Raw genomic sequence first — 13,457 nt, forward strand, 5'->3', positions numbered from 1 at the left:
ATGGTAGCGTAAAATCTTCGATACAGTGGCAGATCCAGCCTTAAGTTTGGACACGAGCTACAATACAAATATACATGGATTTATTTTAATAATTAAAAAAAAAACCCTAAGAATAAAGTGGACATTTGCAAGGGCGGATACGAGCTATAGTCCAGTCGAGCCCGTGCTTGTATTCGCCCATGCTTCGATATTTGAGTACTATATAATCTCAGATAATTGATATTATCACTATAAAACTCATGAATGTAATCATGTATTGTTAAAGTTGGATAATCTCTCTCTCTCTCTCTCTCTCTCTCTCTCTCTCTCTCTCGTTTTAGTGTGTTGTCAATTAGTTGGTTTGGAAATTAAACCTTCTCTTGCATTAGTTTTGAGATTGAACTTTACTCTTGTCAACATGCAACAAATGTGACTTGCACGCTCTAAGCTCTAATTTGGCAGTGCAGCACAATGTTCCACAACTAGTTCCTAATAAATATCCTACTTCGGATATGTTGAGAATGACTGAAATTTTTTCTCTGAACATGTTGACAATTGTATTGAAGTACCTCTTTTAGTGATACTATCCGTCTCATTGCTCAAATCTAGATGAATCACTTGTTCCGTATAGAATCAACTCTTTCATTGTGTCAAGAGACTACCATACATGAGCACAATCACTTTTTGAGAGCTAATCAAGGATAATTCCAGCTATTGCATTTAACTGACGCCCACGCTATCTTTCAATTTCAAATTGAGAAATTCATTTTGTGCATTTATATGGTTAAGTTAGATGTCTAAAACTAATACCACTTGTTGGAAATTGAAGTTTTTCTATTAGGAATGATAATCTTAATTTCTTTAGAAAACTCATTATTTATCTCATATTTAACCTATGTAAAATTTTATTATGTTCGATCACTTGCACCCACTCAACTCAATGATTTAAACCCATATAGTTTTCAAGTATGTTTAATTAATCTTAACATTATTAAGAGCCTAATTTGTTATTATTTATTAAACACTACTTAACCTACTAGTTGTTTGAATAATATGTCAATAACCACCATTGTTTTGTGGAATCAATTTTTATTTTATTTTTAAATGCACTCTTCCTAATGAAGTATTAATTTATAATCCTTTAGTTTCATAAAGATATGCTTGTTTTCCTTTTTCACAAATCCAATTTATAGGTCACTTTCCTTGTTGAGAATGTAATTTATTTTTTTAATTTTATAATATGTCCCAATTTAATGTGCTTTGTTATAAACAAAAATGAATTACTCATATTTAAACATTATTTAATGTAAATGTATATTATAAAAATTTTAAGAAAATTTATATATTAATTATATTTTCTTGATCTACGTTCAAATCGAAGCAATATTTTTTTTGGGACAGGGAGAGTATTTGGTAGGCAAGAATCTTTATAGTAGTTAGTAGACATTAGACTTTCTCTAAATGTCTACTTTCTCTAATTTGGATATGTATTCTCGATTGGCCGATCTCAATACTTTGTTCAACTTGTCTACATGGTTACACATTCAACATAAACATATGTACCATAAATATTAAAATAAAAATCAATCATAAAATTAAATTGTTGGAAACTTTATTGGGACATTTTAATTTCTATTTTTATTTATGTATAACTCAATTGAATTATATGACAACTTGTACCAATCGGACCACCATTTATCAATAACCTACAGAAGTAATAAAGTCTGAGATAGGCATTGACATCTGACCTTCTCTCTCTCTCTCTCTTCTTTTTTTTTTTTTTTTTTTTTTTTTTAATTTTGGATAATTCATAATTGTATGATGGAACTTCGGCAAAACTGTGATTACATCTCCCTCTACATTCATATGTAAGAGAAAATTAAAGAGTAAATTTCATATTTAGGCCCTGTTTGAGCTATGTTTTTTCAAAAAATATATATTCTCAAATATTATTTTAACCACACATTCTTCAATAAAATATTATTACACGTAAATAAAAAAAATTTCTTTATTTTTTAATCATTCATTTTCCATCAATATATTATTCAAAAATGCATTCTTATGAAAGTAATGTGACTCAAACAAGGACTTAGTCTTCAACCTTTGCTCAAAATTGCAATCTTGCTCACAACCTTTTTTGGTGTCACGAACCTTCATAAATTAATATAGTTAGACACTAAATATGATTTTTGTCCAAAAAGCTTGTTAAAATGATATTAAGAGACAATCTTATTCTTGCACATTATTTTAGATAAATAAATTCAAAAAGAGAAAAATGAAATAAAGAAAAAAAGTCAATCTTATTCTTTGATATGCAATTTACCCAAAAAAATAATTTAAAAAAAGTTGTGGAACTAAAAAAAAGATCAGTACCCTTCTTAAAAAAAAAAAAAAAGGGTTGGGGATTAAATATAAAATTTAACAAAAATTAAAAGCATTGTTGGTTGGTTTTCAGATTAATTACTCCAATTGTAGAGAACAAAAATGATTAAGTTGGCAAGCTTACATATCCCTGCAGATTTGGTAGCTGGAAGAGATGTGATGATTCGGGTCAACCCTTCAATTAATAATGAAATTATTTCATATGAATTATAAAGGTACATTTGGGGACATTATATCTACTTCCAAAATTAACTACAATTTATTGTTTGCTTGTGTAAAATGAATTATTTGTGTAAAATAAATTTTCAAATAATTTATATGCTGGTCTTTATCTCTTTACGTGTAGTAGGTGAGCTCCAAATGAAGAAAATTAAAGAACATAAGTTAGAAAACTATTTTATTTATTATATTAAAGATAGTAGGGAAGGAAATGAGAAATGTCTACAAGTCATTGAACTTTTTAAGTGTCGATAGAAAATTGGTTTCATTCTCATCTTGGGTACAATGAAGAAGAAACGAAAAGCAAATGGCTGTTCAAGAAATTTTTTCGGTTGTTCATTATGACATATCTCTATTATGTACTAAATGGCACAAGGATTATTCATTTTCCAATTTCCCATTATTCATTTCTTTCTATCCTTTTTCCACTGCGTACCAAATGTATCCCCTCGGTTCAACTTTTATGGTCACACATTAATTAATATTATATAGATAAATGATTGATTTTGTGAGTTTCATCAACGCAAACATGTATTATATATTAGATTTTTCCTTCCAATATTCTTCAAACGTTGATCACTGTACAATTCATCTCCATACCTAATATTCCCTTGTAGTCAATAACCGACCGTTTACACGAATATGTTTCGAGTATTGAGCATATTTATTATACATATTAGTCCCATTTTGTACGCAACACACCACACGAGAATAATTTTATCACCCTTATGCAAACATTGGTTAGATAATATATTTGGGAAAAATTAGTCTCAATGCACAACGAATGTGGCAAATTACTGCTCAAAGGAGCAGTAATAAGTAGGGATGATAGGATTTGAACCCGTGACATTTTGTACCCAAAACAAATGCGCTACCAAGCTGCGCCACATCCTTTCAATTGTTCTACAGTGTCATTGTAAAGAATTCCTGTCTTGTTTTCCACATCCTTAGTTGTTCCATTGATATACACAATTTTTCTGGCAAATTACTGCTCAAAGGAGCAGTAATAGGTAGGGATGATTGGATTTGAACCCGTGACATTTTGTACCCAAAACAAATGCGCTACCAAGCTGCGCCACATCCCTTCAATTGTTCTACAGTGTCATTGTAGAGAATTCCTGTCTTGTTTTTCACATCCTTGGTTGTTCCATTGATATACACAATTTTTTTGCCCATTTCGTATTTTTGGTTTCATTTAACATATAATAATAAGAAAAGTAAAAAACTTATTATATATATACGAAATGGGCAAAATTTTTTTATCACCCTTACGCAGACATTGGTTAGATAATATACTTGGGAAAAATTAGTCTCAATGCACAACGAACGCAGCAAACAACGAACACAAAAGAGATAAAGCACAAATTAAACTTCATTTGATTTAACATATAATAATAAGAAAAGTAAAAAACTTATTATATATATACGAAATGGGCAAAAAAATTTTATCAACCTCACGCAGACATTGGTTAGATAATATACTTGGGAAAAATTAGTCTCAATGCACAACGAACGCAGCAAACAACGAACACAAAAGAGATAAAGCACAAATTAAACGTCATTTGACAATCTATCAATAACGTAAGAGAACGATAATCAATTTCTAACTCTCTCAATTTCTCTCTACACAATAAAAAACATGCAATTTATGTTATATGTTACGTATTCGCTTCAATTCTCTCTACGCCCTGACAGTCTCTTTGTGCTCTATGCCATGTGACACACTATTCCTATGCAAAACTAATATACTTAGCACACGCTCGAGAGAAGGGGGGAAAAAAGAGTCGGACTCGACAATATTCCTACTACGTTAATTTCGTTTACCTCCTAACAAACTTAGTGGTTATGAGCAATGAGTTGGAGAATATTGTCTGGAAATTTGACAGTTTCTACGGTGTTGACATTGGTAGGGTGTCTGTTAGTTAGTTTCTGTCACGTCTCAATGATTGCTTTTGAAGGAAGTATTATTTGGAACCCCCAACCTCCAAAGTCCGAATAAACGTGGGATAGTTTTATATAATGTGTTGCCAGTCCTCGCTCTGAGCTGGAAATGATTGCATAAACACGTATAGTTTAAATTCTAGCAACCCAACCTTTGTGTTACATGTAATTAACAACTTTTGCAAGTTAAGGTAATGCTTTATCTATATAGCACTCTTGATTCTTTTGTGGAACTAATTTTACATCTTTTTCCCTTTTATTCTGCGTTTGAGCTCTTATTAGATCATTCTTTATTACCAAGTAGATTATACGTACTGCTGTGAAGTTGAACGCGAGAGAATCAATAATATAACTATGGCTGAAACTGAAGAGTCATCCATATTAAGCCAAGGGCTACAAAAACAGGTCATCGACAGAAGTACTGGCATCAAAGGAGGCCAAGACGACTTGAGGAACTCCAAGGAAATGGAGACCACAAATACAGTTCCATTTTACAAGCTATTCTTCTCTGCTGATCTTAAAGACAAACTTTTGATGATTGTGGGCACAATTGCTGCCATTGGAAATGGGCTTAACCCGCCACTTATGGCATTCCTTTTTGGGGAACTGGCTGATGCTTTCGGAATAAACAAAACCAAGGACATTACTCCTGTTGTTTGCAAGGTAAACAAATTAAAGTCTGCAGTTCAACAAATGTTTGTGTTTCACCACAGAAATTTTCTTGATTGATGTTGGAGATGTTCTGATTTCTATTCTCTGCTAATTTTTTCTCTAATTAATAACTTTGTATCACTTCAGGTATCACTGAAGTTAGTATACGTGGCAGTGGGGTGTGGTGCAGCTGCATTCCTTCGTAAGTACTCTTCAAAACAACATGAGCATACAAATTAATAAATATCAGTTTTGAAGAACTATTGGCACTAATATTTAAAGTCGCTTTTCTATAGAGATGACATGCTGGATGATCACTGGAGAGAGACAGGCTGCACGAATTAGAAGTCTCTATTTGAAAACTATTTTACAGCAAGATATAGCTTTCTTTGATAAGGAAATAAACACAGGAGATGTGATTGGAAGGATGTCTGGTGATACAGTTCTAATTCAAGATGCCATGGGCGAGAAGGTAAAATTCTCATCTTGACAAGTAATTTCTCCCTTAATAGATACTGCCATGTACGGGTGTACCAAGAACACTGTCTAATAAATTTCTTATTTTCTGCAGGTAGGGAAGTTTATACAGCTGATGTCGACATTTTTTGGAGGCTTTCTCATTGCATTTACTAAAGGGTGGCTTCTTACACTCGTCATGTTATCATCTATTCCTCCACTTGTGATATCGGGTGGAATCATGTCCTTTGTAGTATCCAAGATGGCATCACGTGGACAAAATGCATATGCTAGTGCTGCCACTGTTGTTGAACAGACAATTGGCTCCATCAGAACGGTGTGTCACCAATTCCCAATTCAATTCAGATCTTCACAAAAATAAATTTTACATTTAATTGTTTCCTATCCAGGTTTCTTCATTTACAGGGGAGAAGCAAGCTGTGGCAAAATACGACAAGTCTCTTGAAAAGGCTTATAAATCAGGTGTACATGAAGGGTTGGCTACAGGGCTTGGTATTGGTTCAGTTATGTTTATGATGTTCTGCAGTTATGCTTTGGCCGTTTGGTACGGCGCAAGGATGGTCTTGAACAAGACTCACACAGGGGGTGAAGTCTTCACGGTAATTGTTGCGGTGTTAACTGGATCCATGTGAGTTTGCTTTCAAGTTTCTTAAATTTTAAAATTATGCATGTATTTTTCCCTGAAATTTTCCTAAGCTGTCCAGGTTTTCAATCTTTGAAAGCAAATGGTTATATTTCAGGTCTCTAGGACAGACATCTCCTTGCATGACAGCATTTGCAGCAGGACAGGCTGCAGCTTACAAGATGTTTCAGACTATAAGTAGGAAACCAGATATAAATGTATATGATACGAAGGGGAAGATTCTGGATGACAACATTCGTGGGGATATAGAATTGAGAGACGTCTATTTTAGTTATCCAGCAAGACCAGATGAGCAAATATTTAGTGGATTCTCTCTATTTATCCCTTGTGGCACAACTGCAGCTTTGGTTGGACAGAGTGGAAGCGGGAAATCAACTGTGATTAGTTTAATAGAGAGATTTTATGATCCACATGCTGGTGAAGTTCTGGTTGATGGAATTAATCTCAAAGAATTCCAGCTCAAGTGGATTAGGTCAAAAATAGGTCTTGTCAGCCAAGAACCTGTGCTTTTTACGGCAAGCATTAAGGACAATATTGCATATGGAAAGGATGGTGCAACTCTTGAAGAGATTACAGAAGCGGTCCAGCTGGCAAATGCTTCTAAGTTCATTGATAAATTACCCCAGGTTTATTTATCAATAAACATGACTTGACTCGTATTTAATTTGAATCTTCAAAAATTTTTGTTGTTTTCCAACTAGGATCTACTTATTATTAGTTTAATTTTCATGCAGGGCTTAGAGACAATGGTGGGTGAACATGGTACACAGCTTTCTGGTGGACAGAAACAACGAATAGCCATAGCCAGAGCAATTCTGAAGGACCCAAGAATTTTACTTCTGGACGAAGCAACAAGTGCATTAGATGCTGAATCTGAGAGAATAGTTCAAGAGGCTTTGGACAGGATTATGGTAAACAGAACTACAGTCATAGTTGCACATCGTCTTGGTACAATTAGAAATGCCAATATGATAGCAGTCATTCACCAGGGGAAGGTGGTAGAGAAAGGTATATCTAAATAAACTTGATGCTGATATTATTGCTCGGTCGTGTAGAGGAAATCCTAGTTTCACAATTAAATAATTATTTTCATGATACCAGGATAACACCACACATTGATCAGGCATCAGTGTTTTTTCCCTAGAAAAATTTAATTTGGTGACTTCTACAATTATGAATAACAAGGAAAACCTAATATTTGTAATATGTTTTGATACACAGGCACACATTTCCAACTGCTTCAAAATGCTGAAGGAGCATATTCTCAGCTCGTACACTTGCAAGAAGCAAACAAAGATGACGAGCAACTTGTCGATGAGAAGGACAAATCAAGTTTTGATATGGAATATAGTAAACAGATGAGTAGAAGAACATCGTTTCTTCATTCCGTAAGTCGGGGTTCTGGGTCCTCTTGGTTAAGAAATAGCAGTCGCCATTCAATGTCAGTCTCTATTGACCACCCTTTAACATCCGATAAGCCTCCAGAAGTTCCAGTCCGCCGGATTGCCTATCTTAACAAGCCCGAGGTGCCAGTTCTAGTAGCTGGAATTCTATCTGCTATCATCAATGGGGCAATAGTTCCTATTTTTGGTATACTACTTTCTATAGTGATTAAAACTTTCTATGAGCCACCACATGAACTACGAAAGGATTCAAAATTCTGGGCATTGATGTTTGTGGTTCTTGGAGCAGTGTCATTACTTGCATATCCGGCCAGGACATATTTCTTCGGTGTGGCTGGGTGCAAGTTAATAAGGCGAATTAGATTGATGTGTTTTGAGAAGGTAGTTAACATGGAAGTTAGTTGGTTCGATGAGCTTGAACATTCAAGTGGAGTTATAGGTTCAAGGCTCTCTGCAGATGCTGCTACAATTCGTGCATTAGTTGGTGATGCACTGGCGCAGATGGTTCAGGATGCTGCCTCAGCAGTTGTCGGATTGGTTATAGCTTTTGATGCTTGTTGGCAGTTGGCCCTTATTGTACTTGCTTTGATACCTTTGATAGGATTGAACGGATATGTACAACTCAAGTTCATGACAGGGTTCAGTGCAGATGCAAAGGTTGTCCAAACACTTGATATTACAGATTTTATGACATTGTCTAAAAGTTTGTTTTGCTTACTATTTATCAAATTGGTTGCAGGTTATGTATGAAGAAGCAAGTCAAGTTGCCAATGATGCTGTTGGGAGTATAAGAACAGTTGCTTCCTTTTGTGCAGAAGAAAAGGTGATGGAAGTATACAGGAAGAAGTGTGAAGTCCCAATGAGAACAGGGATAAGACGAGGATTGATTAGTGGAATAGGTTTTGGTTTGTCTTTCTCTCTAGTATTTTTTGCCTATGCAACCAGCTTTTATGCAGGAGCTCGGCTTGTTGAACATGGCAAAACAACATTTTCAGATGTCTTCCGTGTAAGCATAATCTGATCTATCTCCCCATTAAATTAAAAAATAAATATGATTACCAGAACTCAAATTCACAACAAAAGTGACATCTTTAGGTTGAACCAAAATGTAAAAATGTCAAATATTGTACAGGTTTTCTTTGCTTTAACAATGGCAGCAATAGCAATCTCTCAATCAAGCACATTTGCCCCAGATTCAAGCAAGGCCAAGGGTGCCGCTGCATCTATATTTGCTATTCTTGATAGGAAATCAAAGATTGATCCTAGTGATGAATCTGGCATGACAACAGAAAATCTGACAGGAGAAATTGAACTAAGACACATCAGATTTAGGTATCCAACTAGGCCAGATGTCCAGATTTTCCAAGACCTTTCTTTGACAATACACAGTGGCAAGGTGAGATGATCTTGTATAATAACATTTGAGTTATTTTCCAATTGTAGGTGCACTTAATTCATGTAAAAATGCAGTGTCTAATATTGTTGGTAAGATGATGTTTCAGACAGTTGCTCTGGTTGGTGAGAGTGGAAGTGGGAAGTCAACAGTAATCTCATTGTTGCAAAGATTTTATGACCCGGATTCAGGCCAGATTAGGCTCGATGGAGTTGACATTCAGAAGTTCCAACTGAAGTGGCTAAGGCAGCAGATGGGGCTTGTGAGCCAAGAGCCGATGTTGTTCAATGAAACAATCCGAGCCAACATTGCATATGGTAAGGAAGGAAATGCAACGGAGGCAGAAATTACAGAAGCAGCGGAGCTGGCAAATGCACACACATTCATTAGTGGATTACAGCAGGTTAACGATAGAGTGATTGGCACATATCAAATTTATTTTACTTGTACATTATCTTTGTTTTGATTAATGGCAGAAGATTCACTAATTTAAATGAATGTTGATGCCAACATTGAACAATATGCAGGGGTACGAGACTGTGGTGGGAGAGAGAGGAATTCAACTGTCTGGTGGACAAAAACAGCGAGTAGCCATAGCACGAGCCATGTTAAAAAGTCCAAAGATACTTCTATTAGATGAGGCTACAAGTGCACTCGATGCTGAATCTGAGAGGATAGTTCAAGATGCACTTGATCGAGTAATGGTGAATAGGACAACAGTGATTGTAGCTCATAGGTTGTCAACAATCAAGGGAGCAGATGTAATTGCTGTTGTTAAAAATGGAGCTATAGTGGAGAAAGGGAATCACGAGACACTTATCAACATCAAACATGGTTTTTACGCGTCCTTAGTCTCTCTTCACATGAATGCTTAGGTTTAATAATTATTTTTACTTGAACATCAATATGTACTTGATTATATGTATTTTGTTACTCATCTTGTAGTAGTAATGGCAAAAACAATATGTATTTGTTATATGTATTTTGTTACTCATCATGTAATAATAATAGCAAAAATAAAAATGTATTTGTTAACCTTCTTTCTTCCCCACTTTTTATTCTTTCCTAAAAGTTGTGTGTTTTATAATAGGTGTGCAGTTGGACTGTTTCCAATTTACGAAACAACTCATAATTAGGATTATGTAATATTGCATATAATAAAATAATTAAGACAATATCACAAAGTTTGATGAGTTCAATATCGATAAGAAGATGATTAGTTGTGATACTAATGAATATATTTAGCTTTTCCATTGTGAAAGATCCAAAAGTAAGATAAAAGAGATCCAATCTAATTTCATAATCAAAGAAAGAGAATCGCATTCAATAGTTTAATTTACAAGTAAAGAAATGGCTTTGAATCCCAAATACTCAAGGATGGTTAAAGATTGTTGCTTCTATATTTGAGGTCAAGGGTTCAAGGACTGATACCTCTCTCCCCTCACCCTTAAAACAAGGGAAAAGGATTGCTTTTTACACACTTTTCCTCCATCCCAGTAACATCTCAAGATAAATGAAGCGAAAAATATCCATTTTTAGGCTGTTCCGTAGTCTGTTCAGCCTTTGTGTCCCTGTGTGCAAAGGAAAATTATTCATATAATGAAGCTAATCATGTTTCAGTAGACACCAATGGAGGAGATGACTATGCAGTCAATATTGGAAATGTAAATACATCATTTGTCTTAAGGAAGTCTTGAAGGTGCTGGCCCTTACTATTCTTCCATTAACCCTCATGCTCTGGTAAAACAATAAAAAATAAAGTTGGTGGACCACAAACAAACATTTGCTTGTAAAGTTGTGGCACCTAACATTAACAGAGACTCAATATGCTATATATATAATATTCCACATCGAGTATTTGTATACTTCTAAGCCAAGCAGGCCCATACAAGTTCATTACGTTAGATACCTTATAAAATCTTGAAACCCGCTAGAGTTTCATGAACCAAGTCCTTTGTAAAACTAGGATTTCTTAAATTTCTTCCCATGGATTTCTCTGTTACGAGAATAAATCGAAGTCTGGTTTCCCCTTCAGAACCAACACCATCAGGCATGCTCGATTTATCAGTAATTGACAGACTGCCAGTCCTACGCTGCAATGCTCGAACGCTTCACATATTTAGATATGGTCCAAAGGCAGCAGAGGTCCTATGCAAAGCCTTGTCAAAGGCTTTGGTTCCATACTATCCTCTGGCAGGGAGGCTGAATGTTTCTGCAGAAAACCAGCTTCAGGTTGCATGTTCTGGAGAAGGCATTTGGTTTGTAGAGGCATCGGCCAATTGCACACTGGAGGCCGTAAATTCCTTTGATGATACGGCAGCTATTCCATACGATAAGCTTCTACCCGATCCTCCTCCTCAAGAAATTGATCCACTGATCCAAATGCAGGTGAGAAGGGAACATACATACATACATACATACATACATACATACATACATACATATGCATTGCATTTTATTTTTTTGGACAGCATCTTATTACTTGTCGAGCCCTGGATCCTTAACTTTAGTGCGTTTCTTCTGCAGATAACACAATTTGAATGCGCTGGATTCGTTGTTGGCCTCATATTTAGCCATAGTATATGTGATGGACTTGGAGCAGCCCAATTTCTGAATGCAGTGGGAGAATTGGCTAAAGGTGTTGAGCAACTCAGTACAAATCCAGTGTGGTGTCGAGACTTCCTTCCACCTCCCCCACTACAATTCCATGCCAATTCAATGCCTGCCGATATGCCACTAGCACCCCCAATTCCCGATTATCAGCTGGAGCATGTCAATATAGATATTTCACCAGACCAAATCGATGATCTCAAACAAAATTTTCGAGAATTAACTGGCAAGAATTGCTCTTCCTTCGAAATTGTAGCTGCCACCCTGTGGAGTCGCCGAGCACGTGCAATTAATCTGAATGATGATACAGATATGACTCTGGTGTTCTTCGCGAATTGTCGCCACTTCCTGAATCCACCATTGCCTGTAGGTTTCTACGGAAACTGTTTCTTCCCAGTGAACATAACAGTTTCAAATCAGACTATAAAAAAAGCATCAAATGCTGAAATTGTGAAATTGATTCAAGAGGCTAAAGCTGGCTTCCCAAATGAATTTGGAAAATGGGTTAAGGATGAGCTGATGAAGGATCCATTCACACCACCTCTTGTTTACACGACAATGTTCATATCCGAGTGGGGAAGACTTGGGTTTAACCAGGTTGATTACGGGTGGGGACCTCCTGTGCACGTTGTTCCGATACAGGGTTCCAGTCTCATCCCTGTTGCTATTATTGTCTCAGTGCCTTCAACAAGAAAAGGAGTACGATTAATGACATGGTGCGTTGAGAAGGCACATCTTCAGCCTTTTGTTGAACAAATGACAAGACTATGAGCACGATCATTTTTATTATTCCAGAAAAATAACTGATCAAGGAGCAATGAGTCAATGACGTTCTCTCTTGATTATGTGTTTTTTATTTTTAACATTCTTGGCCAAGGAATAACAATGTATTTAATTGTCTCCCTTTCCAAGTGAAATAATGAAAATTTCTTTATATTTTCTTCAGGATTGTATATTATCAATATAGAAACTATTTTAGTATAAATATATTTTAAACACTGATGGGATTGTATGAGCACAAAAATTATTCTTATATGAGACCCAATATCATAAGAATATGCTAAATCACGTGTCTATGTGTGCCTTGAGTCCATTGCATTCAATAATTTCAATTGATTAATTGTAACGGTTAGAGAGTGACCCAAATACCTATTTGGATTAAGTTTGGATTGTTGATCGATAAAGGGCTCATAAACAATTCTGGTTTGGAATTCTGGTTTGACAAGGGATCAAATTTCATGAAGGATTGAAAGTTTGATTGGAAAAATGACTTTGGAATGAAGAAAAACGCCTTTGGATGGTGTTGTAGTTACTTAATAGGCTTGAATAACATTGAAATCATTGTAATACATTAGAAACTTGCGAGGATTATTAATTTTAGATTTAGAGTATTAAATCTTGTAAAACAATTCAGATTCTCGATTTAGTGGATTCTCATCATCTGCCCGTGGTTCTTGTCCCATCTTGAGTTTTTACGTAAAACAATTGAGATTCTTGATTTAGTGGACTCAGTCAAGTATCGAGTTATAGTACTAATCCCTTTAGGTGTGTAGAATAGTGAAAATTACACCCAACCAATTTTTTTAAGATCTAACTTTAAAAATCGGATCTAAAATCTCTTTATACAAAATTTATGTAATATTATAAAATTAAATTAAGCTGCATATCTACTCCATCCCACACCACTTTACCAAATTTTATTTCAAACCCTAACAGCCCCCCCCCCCCCCCCCCCCCCCCCCCCCCCCCCCCCCCCCCC

The 13,457-nt window shown here is 35.5% G+C and overlaps 2 protein-coding genes across 2 annotated transcripts; both read left to right on the plus strand.

Moving 5' to 3' along the window:
* The first annotated feature begins 4,601 nt into the window (after positions 1–4,601).
* Positions 4,602–10,123, plus strand: LOC111412469 (ABC transporter B family member 4-like). The gene is made up of 13 exons (XM_023043402.1): positions 4,602–4,712; positions 4,826–5,184; positions 5,320–5,374; positions 5,469–5,644; positions 5,744–5,965; positions 6,039–6,277; positions 6,390–6,918; positions 7,027–7,300; positions 7,514–8,352; positions 8,435–8,701; positions 8,828–9,091; positions 9,198–9,491; positions 9,616–10,123. Exons 2-13 carry the CDS (start codon positions 4,876–4,878, stop codon positions 9,961–9,963), a joined length of 3,816 nt encoding a protein of 1,271 aa, XP_022899170.1. The 5' UTR covers positions 4,602–4,712; positions 4,826–4,875; the 3' UTR covers positions 9,964–10,123.
* An 891-nt stretch (positions 10,124–11,014) lies between these two features.
* LOC111412470 (acyl transferase 4) lies at positions 11,015–12,643 on the plus strand. The gene is made up of 2 exons (XM_023043403.1): positions 11,015–11,476; positions 11,615–12,643. Exons 1-2 carry the CDS (start codon positions 11,075–11,077, stop codon positions 12,467–12,469), a joined length of 1,257 nt encoding a protein of 418 aa, XP_022899171.1. The 5' UTR covers positions 11,015–11,074; the 3' UTR covers positions 12,470–12,643.
* Positions 12,644–13,457: the final 814 nt, after the last annotated feature.

Source organism: Olea europaea, chromosome 16 (assembly GCF_002742605.1).
Source record: "Olea europaea var. sylvestris chromosome 16, O_europaea_v1, whole genome shotgun sequence".
Taxonomy (NCBI): Eukaryota; Viridiplantae; Streptophyta; class Magnoliopsida; order Lamiales; family Oleaceae; genus Olea; species Olea europaea.